The sequence below is a fragment of the Archocentrus centrarchus genome, chromosome 5, assembly GCF_007364275.1.
Source record: "Archocentrus centrarchus isolate MPI-CPG fArcCen1 chromosome 5, fArcCen1, whole genome shotgun sequence".
In the NCBI taxonomy this organism is placed as follows: Eukaryota; Metazoa; Chordata; class Actinopteri; order Cichliformes; family Cichlidae; genus Archocentrus; species Archocentrus centrarchus.
Window position 1 is genome coordinate 2,071,279 of NC_044350.1, and position 20,423 is coordinate 2,091,701.

The 20,423-nt window shown below is 40.9% G+C and overlaps 2 protein-coding genes across 2 annotated transcripts in view; both read left to right on the plus strand.

Annotated features, from left to right (window-relative positions):
* Positions 1 to 2,162, plus strand: part of LOC115779881 (copine-9-like) — a 55,124-nt gene extending 52,962 nt beyond the window's left edge. Inside the window, exons 5-6 of the mRNA XM_030728765.1 lie at positions 1,211 to 1,284; positions 1,935 to 2,162. Coding sequence (XP_030584625.1) covers positions 1,211 to 1,284; positions 1,935 to 2,162 — 302 coding nt within the window. The remainder of the gene's footprint in view (positions 1 to 1,210; positions 1,285 to 1,934) is intronic.
* Positions 2,163 to 8,115: 5,953 nt separating this feature from the next.
* On the plus strand, positions 8,116 to 19,220 carry LOC115780500 (zinc finger protein ZXDC). The gene is made up of 10 exons (XM_030729720.1): positions 8,116 to 10,151; positions 10,695 to 10,847; positions 12,813 to 12,891; positions 13,653 to 13,783; positions 13,954 to 14,124; positions 14,455 to 15,239; positions 15,733 to 15,817; positions 15,913 to 16,085; positions 16,653 to 16,754; positions 18,135 to 19,220. The coding sequence occupies exons 1-10, from the start codon at positions 8,150 to 8,152 to the stop codon at positions 18,219 to 18,221; spliced, it is 3,768 nt and encodes a 1,255-aa protein (XP_030585580.1). The 5' UTR covers positions 8,116 to 8,149; the 3' UTR covers positions 18,222 to 19,220.
* The last annotated feature ends 1,203 nt before the right edge of the window (positions 19,221 to 20,423 follow it).

Genomic DNA, 20,423 nt, shown 5'->3' on the forward strand with positions numbered 1-20,423 from the left:
GTTAAAGAGTTACCCAAAATGTGGTCAGATTGTTTGATGCACAGGTGATTAAATAGCTTTTATTACCTGGCATTTTTGTTGTATTGGGCATATTTCAGATGTGTTAAAAATTTAGTGTTGTTGTGTATATGGCAAAACCAACATAGATGATTTTAATCTCTAATTTACACAGCATGAGTCACTCAATTTGGGGATTTTTAGGCATGTATGTTAGGAATGTTCATTATAAATCAAAGCTTGTGTCACATCATTTGTTCCCATTATTTTCTTGTTTTCTTTCTTTCTTTACATCCCAGGACCAAAACCATCAAGAATATTTATGTCATCAGTAAGGATCGAGTCAGTGGACAGAATGTTAAAGAGGACAATGTTTGTACTGCAGCCCGGGCTTGTGTGGTAATCACGCAAGTCAGTCAGAAAAGTCAACTTGGTCACATCAAGGAAATGAAACACTAAATTACCTTGAATTGTGCCCACTATGAACTACAAAGCAAATTCACTGTTGAACTCTAAGATTTCTTCAGCCACAATTTAAAGTATTGTTGCTGTTTCAGGTATTGCAAAAGCTTTGTAGTATCAATCTGATAAATCTAATACGCAGATCTACTTGCCGGGATGAATAAAGCAGCAGCTGAAAGTAGCTTTCTTTGCTTGATTCTGGTTTTGGGGGAAGGAGTACAGAACATTAGTGAGATGTCCAGTGTGAAATGCAGCTCCAGAAACTGTTGGAATATGATCAGAGGCAGAGTTAAAGATAGAAGTATTAATGCAGGTGAGAAAACCAATGTGCATTTTATACATGCTTGTGTTACTGAAGAAATGGTATTGTATGTGAAAACTGCTTTTATAGCTGTTATTGTTAAACGTGGCATATTAAAGGCTGAGTTGTTTAAATGTGTTGTCTCATTTTCTTGTCTAACTATTAAAAAGATAAAAAATCAGATGCATCTAAAGGTACAATAAAAATTGCTTCAAGCAAGCATAATTTATTTAAGTACAATTCCCATGATTAAGAAAATTCTACTCAAAATAATTGAGCTAAAACAAACAAACAAGAAAAAAATTAAGAACAGTTGATTAGAAAAATATATTTGATTTAGATGATTTTTCTGTTGTGTATCTAGATCAACGTAATGAAACAGTAATTTCAACTCAGTTTTTTCACTGTTTAGGTAAGTACAGTAATCATAATGCTGTTTGTTGTCTGCAGCTATGGAGGAGCTGGATGGAGATGAGGTCAGAGTGTCTTCCAGGGGACGCTTTGCTGAGAGAGACATCGTCCAGGTGCATTGTGTTCTACATCCACTCTTACTTGGTGTTTATCTGCAGAAAGCTGTTTAGAGTTCCTTTTTCATCAACTTCAAACTGTACAGAATACAGGCTCAATCAAAGTTCAAACTTTTTAATGTGCAAAACCTTCTGAAATATAATAAAAACACAGCCTTGGTAATACTTGTGAATCACAAGTTTTTAGCCAATGAGCATGCTGTTTCACAGTCAGCTCCACCCCTATTTCATTACATCAGGTTTCAAAACACCAACATGGCAACAGTGAAAATGCACATCTCATAGCTTCAGATCAGGATGTCACAGAAGTCACTGGTGACGTCACAGTGGCTGTGTCCATCTTTTACAGTGTCTGTTCCACGTCTGAAAATCGAAGCCCATTCGGCGGTGCCTTAAACCTGTAATTTTTTCTAGTGGCCAGCAGGAGGCCATTCCTTTCATTGCACAAATAATCAATAAAATGTTACCACACATAATCTGAACGCTCGCCATCTGAGTTTTAGTTGGAAGTATTGCTGTGTGCTGATCATCAAAATATCTGCACCATTAAAAATAATAACTCCTCAAGTAGATGGAAGAGTATTAGCAACATTGAATCTGCAGGAATCAGAGCGTAAACTGAACAGCCACTTTTCCTTCCTTTCCAGTTTGTTCCTTTCCGGGACTACATCGACCGGTCGGGAAACCAGGTCCTGAGCATGGCCCGTCTGGCTAAGGATGTCCTGGCAGAAATTCCCGACCAGTTGTTATCGTTCATGAAGAGTCGAGGGATTGAACCACGGCCCCCCCTGCCTGTCACCTCTGACTCCCCCTCAGTGTCCTCCATGACTGCAACCAACACTTCTACAATCAAGCACCACAACACTCAGGCCTGAGAGGAGGACAGCAAACAGTGGAGCAGGCTGTTTGAGCAAAGGAATGTGTGTGTGTGTGTGTGTGTGTGTGTGTGTGTGTGTGTGTGTGTGTGTGTGTGTGTGTGTGTGTGTGTGTGTGTTCCACAGTTTTCAAGGTTGTCTGACAGGAACCAAATCATCTGCAAGACAAGAATTCCTTCTTAAAGTGTTGATTGTGAGGATTTGTCTGCAAGCTGTGGACCAGAAGTATAGAAAATACATTTTTAAATCTTTATTTATGTTTCTGGTTCAGATTTCTGTCAACACCTACCACAAACACTGCAGGTACAACACACAACTCTGCACGGACACACAGGCTCCATTCAAATCAAAGGCTTCAAATGTTTAGCTCGTTCTCGTCACTCACCTCTTCTTTCATTTCCTATGTGTGTCGAAAGCCAGTGTGGACGTTCTTTGACTTCTCTTGCAAAGGGAAGAAGTCAAAAAAACTCTAGTACTGATCTTGCTCGCAGCCTGCTGTAACAGAATAATAAATGCTGTAGTCGCCAGCTAAACTGATTTCTGAAGAAAGACAGCGGTGAGGGTGATGTCCTGTCCTTGTCTGTTTATTCTCAGGGCATTTCAAAGGCTCAACAGTAACACAGAGGATCTGAAAACAAAGAATCATGAATTAACTCCTGTCTTGGCTCTGGAAACTGAGACCCAGAGAATACAAGCGCTTTTCATTACTTTCTTAAAATGATATGCTGTATATTACTGTAGAACATGGAAGTCATGTTTTGTTTTTTTTCTTTAGCAAAGGGGTGGAAATTGCTCTCCTTTTTTAAAGACGCTGCTAGAAGACAGAGCAAGTTTAAAGTAATCCCACATGGACATGAAGAGAGTTGCTTGTGAGCACCTCCTAAAAGAATGAAAGGACATGAAACCAGCTAGACATGGAGAACAGATTGAAATGTCCTCTGCTCCAGCACCTGCAACCACTGTTCAATTTGAAAATATGGAGGGGCAGATTTTTTTTTTTTTTTTTCAGCCCTGGCTGCAAAGTCGAACATAACCATGTCTGTGTGCTCTGCTGTCCCTAATCTTCCTCTAAATTGTAAATCTCCGGCTGGGGCTGTCATTTGGGATGAATCATGCATGAGGTAGGTGCCTCTGGTTCTAAAGCTGTCTGCAGCCTGTACCTGTTTAAAATGAAAGGGGTTGACCAGTGCAGATTTCACAGGGCAGAATCCTCATATGTAGCAGAAAATGTGTGAGAGGGTTAGGGTCAGCTTGAACTTTGAATTTTTCCAAGAGGGGAAAACACTGAGAAGATGAGTGAAAAGGAAAGTGAGGTTTGGTACTCGATGCTGCATCATTCAGTATGCACACTTTATCTTCATCATGAATGCAGATTTTTTTTTTTCTCACGTCTTGTATTTTTTATTTGCCCTGCATGAATGATTCAAGTAAAAGAGAGCAAGTGCTTGAATAGAAAATCTGCTTTGTATGGTGGTCCTGAAGAGCCCAACACTCTGCAGCTTAACATGACACAAGCAAATAGGGTTTTACGAGTTTGAGCTGAGTTATAAGTTAGTAATAAGCTATTTGGCGAGTTGATGGTGAAATATGATACTATATGCATGTAAAGAAATTTGTGGATCAGGATTAAATTTTGGTGTCAGTGAGGTAGGTTACAGCATCTGTGGATGCCTGAATCATAATAACAGTTACAATCATATAGAAAGAAAAAGAAATTACAAGTAGACACAATGACAGCAAAAAGAATGTCTGAGATGACATAATTTACAACCAGGTTAATAATTAATATGTTAATGTGTAGTTTGACTTTACACCCAAAGAGTAACAATCCTCAGTTTAATCTCTATATTCATATTATGGTTGGCAAGACCAGTGATGCATCTTTGCTGGAGAGTTAAAATATTAAAATAGACCCAAGTCCAAGACACAGTAAACCCAGGATGGGCGTAGACACTGCAACATAATCCATGCATTTGCATTTTGAGCCTCAACGTTAGCATTAAAATTACCGTCATGTCAGTTTTTGTTGGTATTTAGATAAAAGGCTGACTGCTAACTTATCAGCTAATGCTAGCAAGCTTTGTTTAGCAAACTGTATGGCTCAACAGGCATAGCACAGGTTAAGCAGTGACTCGAGTTCACTGTAGGTTACACATATATTAATCAAACCAGTATCCAGTATCCAAATGGATCAATAAAAAAAAAAAAAAAAAAAAAAAAAAGAACTACTATACAGTTTTTAATGAAAGGAAAACCTATTCATGGAAGCCAAAACAATTTTTAGTAGCAGGTTGTAAACATGCTTTTTAATGTTCTGGGCATTTTAACATGAGAGAAAATGGGGTTTGACTCGCTTTTGGAGCCAGCCTCAAGTGGCCACTCATGGAACTGCAGTTTTGGGACTTCAACAGTGGCTTAATTTTTTGAACCTCAGATATTGCTGCTAGTGTGTATACTGTCTGTTTTTAAAAGCCTGGCACAAAGGCATGCTACACATGAATACTGCTAGTAAAAAGGTTGCACTGTGCTACAATTAAAACCAAATAGTTTTTTTTAGGACTCGTGTCTTAAAACTGCAGCACGTTGAAGACTGAGAGGAACCGTCAATGCATTTGAGCTTCGAACCCAGAAACAGTCAGATCATAGCTGATAGTTGAACAGTTAAGAGGTGGAGACTAACTGACACAAGATCAGTTATCTTCCATTTGATCAGATAATTTATCTTTAAAGAGAATGAAATGAGATCTTATAAGTGAAAAGAATTTGATTTTGTGCGGGTTCTGACCAACTTGTAGCATTTTTGTATAAAAATGTGTTTTCAGTTTTTCAAATGCATTTCTGCATGTGCTTGCATTTTATTACTTTCTTCCATTTTTTTTCTCAGTGCTGCATGTGTTGTAAAATCATTTCATTGGCATTTGTTTTGTTCATTTTCATCTATATGTTTTAACATTGCACGGTGCTGAGCTTCTGTGGCCACCTTATCTTTACATTTAGATGTGCTCTTTTTTTTCCCGGTACAGTTGCACTACTCCACAACACTGTGGAGTTCCATCAGATCTTTCTGTCTCGGGCCTTTTACACTTGATGTAGGCTCAGCAACAATTTTAGAATGTTCAGCCTGGCCATGGCACAAAAACAGACAGTTGAGGAGGTCTGAACAACCAATAATAATGAATGGATTAAATGGGATTTATCTGGATTATTGAATATTTGTCACATTGTTTCAGGAAGGAAATGGATATGTGGCCTTATTTCTGTCATAATCCTGCAAGTATGTGCGAGGGAGGACTCTATTTTTATATGACATCACCAGGAGATATGTTATTTTGCATGCTTATATGGCTGTTATGCTGCCAATGATTGTACTATCTGTATTCATATCTGAAAATGATTTCAGACAACATTCCTATGTGTGTTGACTTGTGTACTGTGCAGGAGCAATCTTTCTATTTCTGCTGTTCGATTTTAGAACTGCCAGCCTAATAATCCAAAACATAAGAGATACATGAATATTAGGTTAGATTTGTATCAAACAGTGTTTAAAACATGCATGCATTTTTGTGTTATGATCATATGTACACCAACCCAAAGTCACATAGCCTGTTGGATATTTTTGTATGAAGCATGCTGAGCTTTCTACACAGTGTGTACAGTATGAGGTTATTATATACTGCTCACTAGTCTCGTTTGTTATGTAGAAGCTTTATGTAAATATGTTAAAGTGATGTACAGAATATTTTGTGAAGTCTTCCTTCTTTCCATTTTGCTCCACTCTGATGTTCCAAATATGTCTTTTATTTTTGTCTCCACTCGTGCTGGTCAAAATTTATAATTTTGTCACTGTTTTCTAGCTTTTGCTTAAAAACCAAATAAAGATATTATTAAAGGTTGAACTTTAGTCTGTGACTGGTTTACAGTATTATTGTGTTATAATGACAAACTTTGAATAATAACTCTCCATTCCTTTTTAAATTGATTTTTATGCTGTAAGAAATTAAATGTGTTAATAACATCAAACACATTTCACTATTACTATTGCATTAAATACTACAAAATATCCAGTTTTTGAAATATTAATTCTCCATGAACCAAATAACCAATTCTTTTGTTGTTGTTTGTTTGTTTTAATTACAGATAAACTTTTAAAAATTAGACAAATTGTTTTTTTCTTTTATTTTTTTAATAGTTTATTTAGGCTAGTGACAATGAAAAAAAAAGTTATTATTTACAGATTTTAAAAGGACCAAATTATTTCAGATGTATATAAGTTTGAAAATTGCAGTTTTTGAAATTATTGTACTTTATGTAACTAATTTTCCTCTTCTAGTTTTCAGCCAAAGATAAAAGAAGAGGAAAGGGGGAAGGTGTATTTTGAGGCAGTAGAGGCAGGAGTGTGGGGTGAGAGTAGGTGATGAGTGCAGGCAGGGTGCAGGAGGTGAAGATGAGTGTCGGGGTGATTGGTGACTGGACAGCAGCAAGAGTGAAAGGGAAGGTTTACAAGACACGAGTGAGACCTGCTATGATTTGCGGTTTGAAGATGGTGGTCTTAACAAAAAGACAGGAGGCTGAGTTGGAGGTGGCAGAGTTTAAGATGCTAAGATTTTCACTGGGAGTGACCAGGATGGACAGGATTATAAATGAGTATATCAAAGAGACAGCTCAGGGTGAGTGTTTTCGAGACAAAGTTAGAAAGGCAAGGCTGAGATGGTTTGGAGATGTGCAGAAAAAAGATAGTGGATACATTGGATAAGGGATACTAAATATGGAACTGCCAGGCAGGAGGAAAAGAGGAAGACCACAGGGAAGGCTCATGAATGTAGTTAAGGATGACATGCAGAGGGCTGGAGGATGCTGGGGATAAGGTGAGATGGAGACAGATGACCCGCTGTGGCGACCCATAAAAGGATCAGATGAAAGAAGAAGTTATCAGAGATTAAACTTGGCATTTTTATTTGTATTTTGTTTCATTTTTTATAAGGGAATATGAACATTATTAGCCAAATCGATAACTGTCAACTACTGCCCCTTGATCAGATGTTAAGTTACACTTTAAAACACATTAACTAATTCATATTAGAATGAATATGCATAAAATCTACCTTGTGAATTCAAATTCAACCTTTTTAACATATTACTTAAGTGTGGCGATTTTTCCATACAGTGATTTATTGCACATTCTCTATGTTCTGTAATACATGGTAATACCTGTGTCCAAAAAATTCATTAATACATTTTTTAAAAATCTATTGGTTTTAATACAGTGACTTTTAAGTGGTGTATAAACTCTTAGGAAATCGTGTTCATCAGATAAAGGTTTAAAAATGTAGCGGAATATCTGTAATGTTTCTTTAGAAGAAAAATATCCTGTTTTATAGCACTACACTGCCACTTAGTGGAAGAAACATCAACTAAAAACTGTACCAAACTGGAAAGGGTAATTTCTCAAGAGTTTTGGTTTCGCCTTTCAATTAAAAAAACAAACAAAAAAAAAAAAAAAAAAAAAACCTGCAGATTGGTTCTCTTAAATGTATCAATAAACGCTGCTGTCATTGACAAGAATCCGCACAAGTATCCACTTCTAGAATATCCACAATTTCACTATGGGATTCTCCTGCTGCCTTCAGGTACTCCTCGTGACTCCAAAAATTACTTTTACTGGACCTGCCAGCTGAGACATTTGCTTATCCCTGCATTGATAGTAGACTGTCAGTTTAGCCCTCAGCTGTGGCTTTATTAGTTTTCCTAAATGTAAGGCTTGGGTGGAGAAAACTGAAAAGTTGTTCTGCCAACCTTCACAAAGCTTTGGTAATTCCTAACAAGCACCCGACTACGCAGCATGTCGGTCCCTCCACCCCTAACGCTGAAATTTCAATGCCGGCCCTGAACGTAACACTCGGCCCGCTGGAAATCGCGTAGTGGCTCCATGGATCATATCCACTTAGTAGGGCGGGCCTTTTCCGTGTCGCTGCTACAGGGATACCAAGATGGAAATCCAGGGGCTTTCTGATGCCCAAAACATTCAGTCTCAACATGGCGCCCTACACAGAAGCATTTCGTCTCCACATCGATCAGCAGCAGGGTCAATACCTCATTTTATTTCCACCGAAAATGAAGCGGAAGGACTGTTGGAGTCGCTTGAGCTACACAGCGACAACAACAACAACACTAGGCCGAGAACATCACCGTTTCGCCTACTGGCGGAAAATGGTAGCGAGGTGGCTTGTTCGCCTGTCAGCACACCGCAAACAACTCTTAAAAGCGATTTACCGGGTAACAGACCGGGTGTCGGACTTCATAACGTGAACCCGGAGAAGGAAAATGACCTCAATGCCCTACTTGGTTCACAAGAATTTGTCAAGACAGCCTGGAAGTACGGATTAGATAGCGGGGATGTTGTAATGCAAATGGCGCTGCCTCTGTTTGAAGGGGAAGAGGAACCGATACCGCAGCGGCAGCCAACGTTTCCAGTTTTACGGCAGCAGCGTGAGGACGGTTCCTGCAAACAGCCTTCAGTAGCCAGCCATAGCATTACAGCCCCGGGGAACTCCAGCACGACAAACAGGCCGGAACAAACCGCCCAAGAATTTTATGTTCTTTTTAATGTCGTTCAAGAGGATGGCAGCAGCGAGACAAGCAAACATCAGCCGGATGTTTCTGAAGACAGCGATCAAATGAAAGGTAAAAAGCAAGACTGTTCCAAAGCAAGCCACTGTGGCTCCATGGAGGCTGGAAACAGCAGTAACGTTATTCTCTGTGAATCTAATGACAGCTTGAACTGCCTTGATGCACAAGTTTTGAAAACTGAGCATGTTTTTAATTTACTGAACGATAATTCCACGGTGGTTAATGTTAAACAGGCTGCGTACCACCACACAATCGAAGACGTTGTTTTGACTAACAAATATGGCGATAAGATTTGTGGCCAAATATGTACCGAAAGCAGCGACAGTAAATTGGTCAGGGAGCTCTCGTCGCAACCTCGCGTTGACGATAGCAGTGCCTTGATCTCAGGGACGGCGGGGATCGTGGAAGCCATGGACACATCGGACTTTATTACAGATTCAGCGGGGCCGCAGGGCGGTGCAAACCCGGTCACGGCCTCCACGAGTCCGCCTGCTAGCGAAACCTTTTCCGGAACTATCACAATAAACAACCAAAGTATCATAGTGACCATTGAAAACGGGGTACTAACTCTTGCTGCCCCGCCAGAGGGCTACGTGCACAAGGAGGATGATATGGTTAGCTTAAAGGAGCACTTGGGAATGAAAGATCATGAGGATATTGTCCTCCTCAACTATGACAGTGGTACTAAATCCATCGGGAAAATTAGCACGCTGGCAGTAGCCAGCTCCAGCCAGCAGGAAGAGCCCACGCCTGGTTTGTCTGTCAGTGACTCTGAGCTGGCTCTGGTGGATGACAGCTCCCTGTCAGAGCTAGGTACTTCACTGGACTCCTGTGCCATTGTCAAGCAGGAGGCAGGGTCGCTGTGTGCAGTCACAGAAGCTGATCTGGGCCCTCCACCCCCCGAAGCCACTGTGACAGGCTGTGGCAATGAGGACTGCCACTCTGTACCAATAATCAAGTCCAAGAAAGACACCGTGTCCACCTTTGGCTGCCCAGAACCAGGCTGCTCCTCCACATTTGACACAAGGCAGAAACTCAAGGTTCACCTCCTGAACCACGCGGAGGACCCACGACCATATCAGTGCACTGTGGAGGGCTGTGGCTGGGCATTTGCCACCTCCTACAAACTAAAGCGGCATCTCCAGTCACACAATAAGCAGCGGCCACATACATGCCAGTTTGAAGGGTGTGGGCGGCGTTTTACCACCGTCTATAACCTCAAGGCTCACGTCAAAGTCCACGAGCAGGATAACGCCTTTGTCTGTGAGGTCTGCAGCGAGAGGTTTCGCAGTGCTACCCGGCTCACCAATCACCAGAGGGTCCACTTTGAGCCACAGAGGCCCCACAAATGTGAATTCCCAGGTAACACATATTTAAATTTTGTGCTTTTAACATTTTGGAATTTCTACCATTTCGTTACACACTTGGAATTAGCTTATGGGCACTTTGCAACCTCACAATTACTGCATTTGGTATGAATCGGATTGCCACAAGGTTTGACCTGTTTCAAATTGCAGAGAGCATTTCCTTAAGTCCAGCCCCATATTTTTCTTCTTGTTCTCTGCTTGAATAGCTTTGCAAGCCTCACAATTCAAAATAATTGAAATTTATCTTGATGCATGCTTCAGTTCAACAAGCTGTTTTAACTCCCACACCCCTCACATTAAAGAAGCTCTTCTGATTGGGTTTTTGTCTTTTGTTACCTTCTATTTACCGTTCAGACTTTGATCATGTTTAATATAAGTGTACTTAATTATAACGGTTTATATTTAACAGAAAATAATTAAAAGCATAATATATATATATCGCTTTTTAGGATATTTACCCAGGACAATATATGCCTTTACAATACTGCTGTTGGCCTACGTTTTTGTTTTTTGTTTTGTTTTGTTTTGTCCTGTGCAGGCTGTGAAAAAACCTTCATCACCTTCAGTGCTCTGTTCTCCCACAATCGCACTCACTTCAGAGAAACAGGCCACTTCATGTGCACCTACCCAGGCTGTGACAAGACATACGACAAGGCCTGTCGCCTCAAGATCCACATGAGAAGTCACACTGGTAAGTTTAGAGTATATTCAAAGGTCAGTGATAACGATGTAACTCGTACCACAGCTGGGCCTGTTGTTGCTGTCTGTGGTCAATTCTTTTAAAGGCAGCATGTAGCCTACTAACATAACTCTGGCTTATTTACAGTAAATATTATATTTGATCGACGCTTTGTCTGTACAGAGGACAGTTGTTCATTTGGTGTATATGATGTAGTGATACAGAATGTATTGGTAGAAAAACAAAAATAAGAACGGCACGTTGCAGTTACGTTAACACTAAAGGTGTGACAGCACATATATTTGTTTCAAGCATTTTGATGTGACACTTCACGTGTCTGATGCGCCCCACAGTTTTTTTAAGTGGTGGAAGCTTAATGTTTCAGACTACTTTTGAGACGGGGAAATGCTGAAGTTATTGCTAGCTGTGCTACCAATAAATAAAAACACTCCTTTCTGTACTAGAACCCGCAACTTGTCTATTACAACATCCCTGTCCTCTGTTCATTTCACCATCTGACACTTCCTATAAAGAAAGGGCAGAGAAGATGGCTCTGACACCAATGTCAATTATCTTTGTTACTTTGCACATTTCTAAAGCAATCCAGGGTAATAACAGCCTTCAAACAGAATGATAGCAGAGAAAGCTAGATACCTCAAAGGCTTGTCAAATTTATGTATGGCCACAAAGTCTAGACAAACAAATTTATATCCAGTGCGCTCTAAAACACAGAAAATGTCAACAAAACAACCCTGAAATAGACCGATCAACATAACATTATGACCACCTGCCTAATATTGTGTTGGTCCCCCTTTTTGCTGCCCTGACTCATCGAGGTGTGGACTCCACTAGACCCCTGAAGGTGTGCTGTGGTATCTGTACCAAGATGTTAGCAACAGATCCTTTAAGTCCTGGATGTTGTGAGGTGGGACTTCCATGGATTGGACTTGTTTGTCCAGCACTTCTCACGGATGCTTTGACTGGATCAAGATCTGGGGAATTTTGAGGCCAAGTCAACACCTCAAACTTATTGTTATGCTCTTTGACCTACTCCTGAGCTATTTTTGCTTTGTGTCAGGCAGCATTTTCCTGATGAAAGATCCCACAGTGAGGATAGTTCCCGTGAAAGGGAGTACATAGTGTGAAACAATGCTTAGGTAGGTGCTACATGTCAAAGTAACATCCACACGGATGGCAGGATCCAAGGTTTCCCAGCAGAACGTTACCCAAAGCATCATGCTGCCTCAACCAGCATTCCTTCTTCCCGTAGTGCATCCTGGTGACAGGTATCCCCCAGGTAAATGACAGACATGCACCTGGCCATTTACATCCAAATGGCCTGCAGTTTTGTCGTCTAGTCATCACAATTTGTCCCATCTCAAACTCCCTCAAATCTTTACACTTGGCCATTTTTCCTGCTTCTAACACATCAGCTTAGAGGACAAAATGTTCTTTTGCTCCCTAATATATCCCAAACACTTAACAGGTGCCATGCTGAAGAGATAATCAATATAATCCACTTCACCGGTCAGTGGTCATAATGTTATATATATTCATAATAGACACTATGGACATTAAAGCAGTGAGCTGGAGATGTGAGGGGTTATTGCAGTGATTGCAGTGTAAAACAATTTGATAGAGATGCAACAATCGATCAGGACTGAAACAGCTGCCGTGCCACAAAGCAGAACACAATAGCTGCCACTGTTTCTCAGAATGCTAACACTAATGCAGCAGGAAGAACTTCCTTCTGAGATGTGACAGTGAGTTAGTGATCCATAAACCTGGTACAGTTATAGAGAAAATCTAAAGGTGTAAATTACTGAAAAGGGTCAATAATTGTTCTTTTTTTATGAACATTAAACTTTGAAAGACGACCTCAAATGTCTGAGGTGAGGCCCCTTGCAGTGATAGGTGTAGTGTACCTGCTTTATGTTGGTCACAGTTTTGGACCAAATGGGAATTTCCTTTTTCCAGGTGAAAGGCCATTTGTCTGTGACTCAGAGGGCTGCGGCTGGTCTTTCACGAGCATGTCAAAGTTGCTCCGACATAAGCGGTGAGTGCTTATTAATTTATGCTTCGATATTGGTATGACATACAGGAGACACAACAGTTACTGTGTGATAACATATAATAAAGGTAAAAAAAATACTGACTGTTCACATTGTGGTATATGAACAGAGCTTGTTATAAGCTAAGTTTTAGTTTTGTTAGTTTGGTTGGTTTAGACTATAAAAGTTGAATGTACTTGGTTATGAAAATATGAAGTGTTCTTTTGTAAAGGCCAGCGAGCGTCAAGTCTTTAGTAGAGTATGACTCTCATGTAGTAAATTATGGATATATGTAAAGCAATATAGAGTAAAGTAATGTTATGCTTTTAGGACCTTTTGATTGACAAGTTGCTACCCAGTCAGTGTGCATTAAGCTGTCAGATCTTTCCATCATATGCTACTTTTGTCTCAAAATACCCTAAATAATCTTAGCAAAATGTCATAATTGAGGCTTTCAGGCAGCATTCCAGTAACAACACAGTGTGTGTGCAATCTTCTGTGCTGTCCCAAATGGGAATGTTTTGCCACTGCATGAAGTGAGATGTGAACTAAGATTGCTGTTTTATACCTGTCTTTGTTTTACTGAACTTCAGCTTGTCACTGCAGTTGTGTTTTACTGGTGTAGCTTGGCAAAGCAAGGCTTTGGGTGCTTGTTAAGTTTAGCTTCCATTTGATGTAACAGAATCTAAATGAAATTCTGTTTTTTTAATATGACCTTTCTTACTTTGTTTTTACATGGGTTTGTGTGTATTTATGTGCATATAAGGAAACACGACGATGATCGACGCTTTGTCTGTACAGAGGACGGTTGTGGGAAGTCCTTCACCCGGGCCGAACACCTCAAGGGACACAGTATTACCCATCTGGGCACTAAGCCCTTTCAGTGCCATGCAGAAGGTACAAACAGTTGATTCAGGAATCACAGCAAAATATATCATAAGTTTCCCTGAGGCTGATTTTTTTTCTCCCTGAAATATTTACTTCAGTGTTTCATTGAGACTGACATCAGTAACATGTTCTGAGCAGCTCTTTACTTAAATGGCATTTGCCTCTTGTGTGTTCTTCAGGTTGTAATGCCAAATTCTCAGCACGTAGCAGCCTCTACATCCACTCCAAGAAGCATAAGCAGGATGCCAGCACCCTGAGGACTCGCTGTCCTGTGGCCAACTGCTCCAAGCATTTCTCCTCCCGCAGCAGCCTTAAGAGTCACATGCTCAAACACCACCACCTCAGTCCTGGTTAGTAACCACCTCTGCTGGATCATGACTGAAAAATTATATAGGGAGGACTTAAAGTTCTCCAGTACTGCTCAACATTCCAGTGTGGGTAAATGTGAGTCACCCAGCCATCTTGATGTGAGCACAAATCTTGTAGGAATAAACTTTACTGGAATTGTCATGTTTGCTAAAACAAACAACTTTTTCATGCTTTTAGTTTGAAGGATGAATGAAAGCTGCTTCTTCTTCCTTGTATGTAGCAGTTTTAGTGTCATTTATTGCACTTGCTTTTGTTTCTAGGAAAATGTTGACTGTCCTTTTAATCAAAGTTTTCCCCCTTCTCCATCCCAGATGTGCTTAGCCAAATGGAGACAACACCAACTTTGACTCCCAGCAACGAGCTCATCAGTTCCACACCTCCCACAGTTGTGGGGTCCGGTATTGCCGGGGGCGACCAGCTGACCAACTTGGACCTTAGCTCTCTGTTCTCTTCTGTGCCTGGAGGAACTGCACCCACTGCAGGTATTGGAGTGGGAATTCCAGTTGGTGGGGGCACCTCTAATGGCCCATTCACAATGGACCTCTCCTTGGTCAGCTCTGGCATCCTGACCATTGACCCCTCTTCAGTGGGGACTACTCTTGTTACCAGCAGTAACACCACATTGGCCAAGGCTGTGGACCCTCTTATACTGGCAGCCAATACTGACATGGGCCCCCACCACAACCTGGAGGGAACAGCGGGTGATGTCCTGCCTCCACAAGGCACCCTTAACCTGGATGATGTGCAGACGGTTACCCCAGAGGCCCTGGGAACCCTCACTTCTCTCACCATGCAGGGTGCTGGTGCCTCTGTGGACCCCACTCTGCAGCACCCACTCAGTTCATCCAACTCTCTGAGCGTGGAGGCCACAGCCTCCCTGGGTGTAGCCCCTGTTGCCGAGCTGCTGGCCTCACCCTCTAAGGTGGTGGAGGTGGGTGGCCAAGGAGGTGCGGGACCTCTGCTGGGTTGTGTGGAGGTGCTGGGACCCCAGGAGGGAGGAAAAGTGCTCACTCAGTTTGTTTTTCCTGGTCACAGCAGCAGCTTCAGCCCACAGAAAGAGCCGGAACTCAGTTCTGTGTCGCCAAGCAGCTTCCTGGTGAGCAGACGTACTCACAGAAAATATAAATAATTCGCAGCAGCTGAGACAGAAAATGTGCAGCTTTCAGACCTGCAAACTTTTCTATCTCACAGGGTACTTGTATGGGTAAAGACCTTGCTAACATTTCTGTAACAGACATAAAAGTCTCAATTTAATGAAGAAGATGACTGAAGAAGAGAGAATGCATGGTTCACAGCATTAACACTAGTTCAGCAGATGTCTTAAAGGTTTTTGTTAATCAGTTTCAGTCTGTTTGGGTTTTTTTTTCTTTCATCTAAAAATGAAAAAATATAGTGCTTCTCAGATTCTCAGATCTTTTTTTTTTTTTTTGGTCTTTCTAGCTTTGAATGAATATTTTTGGAATTGTATTATAAATATTCTTTACTGTTGGCTAACATTTATTAATCCAAACAATAGAGAAAGACATGAACAGGTTACCGGATGATAAATTTAGTTACAAACCTAATGTGCTCCTATTTTTCCATGACAGGAGAGTGGAGGCTCAGCTAGGACCGACTACAGAGCCATCCAGCTGGCTAAGAAGAAGAAGCAGAGAGGCCCGTCAGCCTCTTCAGGTAGCACACGTTCACCGTTTAATTCTTTGGTTTCATGATAACTAAAGCTGCAGTCACTGTGTGACTCATTACAGACTTCTTTTTGCCTTGTCCAGGGACTTCAAGCTCAAGTCAGAGAAAAGTTAAAGGAGCAAAAGCTGCCACAGCACCAGTGCCACTAGCTCCCTCTGGGGCTCGTTACAGTGATGGAGCTGCAGTAGCCAATGGGGGCCTGACCCTGCGTGACCCCATCACTGGGGCCCAATATGTCCAGATCCACCTGCTGCAGGTCAGATTTCCATGTATATCATTAAATGGCTCAGATTCTAAAACTTTGAGCTTTTGGAAACAAATGAGATGCTATTTGGGAACTAAGCAATACCAGTTAACAGTTGGTTCTGAGGTGTCAGTCCTCTACACCTCTGTGTGATGGGATACTGTAAACAAGCAAGGTGTAAATTAAAGCAGATGAGTGCAGTTATGCAGTAGTGACTAGGGATGCATCAATATTTTGATTGGATATTGACCCGAACCTGAGTCGAAAAGCAGGATCGTACCAATCTGTGAAAGATCCGTTCTGTGATGTTCGATGGTTACACGGCGAGGGCTAATATAGCATGGAGGAAGTTAACAGCAAAACGTCAGCTGTTTGGAGGCATTTTACTCTTCCAAAATCAAAAGCTTTTATTTATGTTTGCAAAACTGATGCGTGATGCTTTGGCTCCCCTCTCTTTCTCTCGCTTATCTGCTCATGAATTTCTGTGAGAGATTCTAATAGCTTAAGTACAGAGTGGATTGAACTGCTTAATGCACAGCTGTTGTTGAAGGGGAGTCTAATCAATGTGTGAACATGCAGGATGACCCAGCCAGTGATGGAGACCTGGCCTTCCAGTTGAGCTCTCAGCCCTCCAGCTCCCACTCTCAGCTCACTGTTGACCTGCCTGTCAATATTTTACAGGTGAGATTTCTGTTGCTACTCTTTTCTGTCTTTAAGGAGACATTAGACAGTATCTGTGATTTAACTATTTGTTATTAAATCTGTTCTTTGTCTTTGCATCACTGTAGGTAGAATTGTGTGGGAAATATAGACCTTTAAACATTGTGCCCAAATTGAAAGAGTTTATAACAGGACAGGTAGCTCCTTTGAGTTTAACACGTGAGATGTCACAAGCACTTTTATTCGATTAAACGGATCAATATAAAATGAAAAAAAAAATGTATTTTCATCGGTCATATTTAAAATTGGATGGTTTCTGTTAGGAGCTCCTCTAACTTAGAAAAACCATTTCCCATCTTTCTCTCGGCTATTTTAAAGTATGGTATGGTTACATTTCTTTTCACTGGGGTTGCATGACGTTCTGATCTAGTTACCTAGAGTTACCTGCAGCAGACACCTTAAGAGTGAGCTTGAAGTGCTGAGGGGGACTGCGAGCTGGGGAGAGCTGGCACAACTTTACTGAATAAATGCTTTAAGTAATGCAGCATCAGATTATATCAGTATTACAATATTGTTTTAATCTAAATCTCTTTGAATTGATATTGATTAAAAATTTATATCACCTGAGTGGAGTCGATATAAGGAAAGCGGAGACCACACAAGTGAGACTGTAAAAATGTTACACAATGGTAAAAATCTCAGATTTTTGTTGGTTTTATAAAGTGATTTGTAAAAGCAGGTGTTCACAGAAATGCATAATAAATGGCAGCCTAGCTGGTGGACAGAGAAGCTGAGAGTCGTGATAAATGGAAAGCCATGTACATGGGAAGAAAACTCTTTTCACGACTGAATAACAAACACCACGTACTCTAAAGGATGCGGGCAAACAGCAGAGCTCAGAGGATTGATAACAAGAGTTAAAAGCTTGTAAGACCAGATGGAGAGGGCCAGGTGATCACAAAAACATCCACAGAGTAACCGGGTCAGAGAGATGCCCATTTCTTCTGATTCAAAACTTCATGTAACAAAATATTTTTCACCCAAGTATGAAATGGGATGATTTAGTTTGTGTTGTGGATCTGTTCAGTTTTAACCCCCAACATGGTCGAGGTGTGTCAGGAGCTCCCAACGTGACTGAAGTTTCCATCAGTCTAAAAGCAGAGACTTTGCACACTAATCTCTAGTCATTGATTTTTATTTCAAGTATATCAAGAAAATAACTGTTCCTCGTTAGTGATGTTTGTTTGAGAGTTTAGTAAATGAAGAGCGCTGCTCACTAATGACTAAGCTGAGGGGAGCTATCACTTTTCCATCTGCTGAGTGACAGTGTGGTGGTTTCTGCTCGATTCGTTTTGATTGCTTCCATGTGAGAGAACTGAGCTGTGAGGCTTTTCTCTGCAGGAGTCTTCAGTGATTACAGAGGACGACAATGGCTCCGACAACTCCCAGTTCACAGGAAGCACAATCAACCTCCAGGACTTGGAGTGACCACCCATACTGCAGCGGGGTCAGGCGTCTACCAGCATTTGGCTACCATCCACAGTTTATGTCAACAAACATCCCCTGAGATGACAGATTTCATCAAGCAGTTGCCTCAACCTTGAAGGCCTTTTTTTGGACATGGGCTACGTGTAGTTTGTGGAGGGGGTAGACATGGCTCAGCAGATAATGCACCTTGAGAAAAAGAAAGGAAGATTCTTTGTTCAGAATATTGTCGTATTATTTTAAGTCCGGTTTGTACCAAATCAAAGCTGAGAGCACTGTTATGTCGGAGCCTCAGAGGGTGCTCCATCCTCTGAGGGTGTCAGCAGTAATGATGTCTGTTCCACAGTGCCACATTGCCACTCTCATGCGCACACACACAGTGCGCTGTCTTTGCTCCAGTTGCCTTATGGACTCATGCCTCACGCTGTGCACGCCTCCACAGGCAGGTTACCTGCTTTATTTGTTGATCTTTTCACTTTTTTTGTTTTGTTAGATTTATTTTTCTATTGCAGCAGTAATTCCATGTTGAAAACATGCCTGTACATGCATTTGTATACATGAGTAACTACCTTCTTATAATGATTTCAGTTTATTTATTAGCTACGGGTTTACAGAATGGCAGAGCCAAATACAGATGAATTAAAGACTCAAAGCACAATCAGAACAGTGTGTGTGGAACAGAGTCATCAAGGGAATAAAGTGTCTTTGCACAACCTGCGACCTCGAGAGCACTGGTGAAGCTTACCGTCAGCTTGTAGTCTCAGACTTGTCTACATGATCTTACGAGGTCTTGGAGCTGCATTTGGCACTGATGCCATCTTTACAGCACTGACTGAAGCCCTGTAGTAACTAGAAAATTCAACATTCCCAGGATGTCTCTCTTTGTCTGGCATTACTTGCACTGACCTCAACAGTGTTGCTAAGCTGTCACACAAAAGTATGCTGTCAAACACAGTTGTCAAACCCAGGGTTTCATAATTCAGCTATGAGCATATTCACATTAAAGAGGCGGAGTTTGGACCATGTGACAAATCACAGATATGAACAGTCAATGGCAGGAGATTAAAAAAAAAAATTTTTTTTTTAAAGAAAGCAAATCTGAGAAACATAATATAGACTGACGTCAAAGCAGCAGTGTGTGAGTGTAATGGAGAAAGTGCTGATAGCACACAAACAGCAAAGTTAGTCATGGAGTCACACAGGGTTTTGTGCTAAGTCCTATACTGTTCACTTTTGAAATGTTCAATTTAGCCAATATGAATAGAAAGCAATATATAACTGTACTGTTATATATTGCTGTGCTGCCAGCACTTAACTATGTTTATCTATGAACTCTAATTAACCCAGTTAAACTACAAGCAATTCTTGAAGATTTGGATAACCTTTATTTTTCCCCTGTCATCAGACAACATTGAAGTGGGCTTAAACACCCCAGAGATGAATGTTAATCCACTGACACTTTCAGGAAAAGGTTTGTGAACCCTATGGAAAGACCAGGATTGAGTCTTTAGAAAATGTTCTGATATTGATCTAAGTTATAGTTACAAACACAAGCTTACTGAGTCAGGTGTTTCAAATACTGAGATGAGATTGGAAGTGTGCGTTTTGAATTAGAATTTGGTAATCCTTAATCATAACAGGCGTGTCCATCAAGATGTCACCTATTGGTTATAAAGTCTCACCATTAGCATCTGGCAGTTGCCATGTTGTGTTTTGGAGACAGAAGTGACTATATTTGAATGAGAGGGTGGAATAAGTTATTAACCTCACTAGCAAGCCTGGTTGGGAAGCTACATCCATAAACTGTAGCACACACAAAGACACATCTGCAAACTGCCGCTGGAACAGATAAATGTCACTCACCAAAAACTGAAACTCCACAAAGCAGGTTATATTACTGGTCACATAATTCCAATAAAATTGCTCAAAAATACTCTAATGCACCAACAGCACAAACAAAAAGTAGTAGTCCAGTTCAGTGAGGTAAATGTGCAGTTACAGCTTCCTGTCTAGGTACATCTGTGAATTATGCAGCCACATGCCTAACTTTCAGCCTTTCCTGTATCCAGATGAGTTATACAAAAAAAAACAAACTTTGCTCTGTACAGTCTTCTAAGTCCCTTTGAAAATTGTGTTGCAGGCATTGTTCAAGCCAGACAGTCTTTCTTTAGAAGAACAAAATTTGTCAGGGTGAAATTATCCACA

Bases quoted from the DNA above. Each gene is read 5' to 3' on its own strand.
- LOC115780500 (XM_030729720.1), top strand. From the start codon at position 8,150: ATGGAAATCCAGGGGCTTTCTGATGCCCAAAACATTCAGTCTCAACAT. The intron at 13,784-13,953 runs GTACAAACAGTT...TGTGTTCTTCAG, and splicing joins CTTTCAGTGCCATGCAGAAG to GTTGTAATGCCAAATTCTCA. The intron at 15,818-15,912 runs GTAGCACACGTT...TGCCTTGTCCAG, and splicing joins AGGCCCGTCAGCCTCTTCAG to GGACTTCAAGCTCAAGTCAG.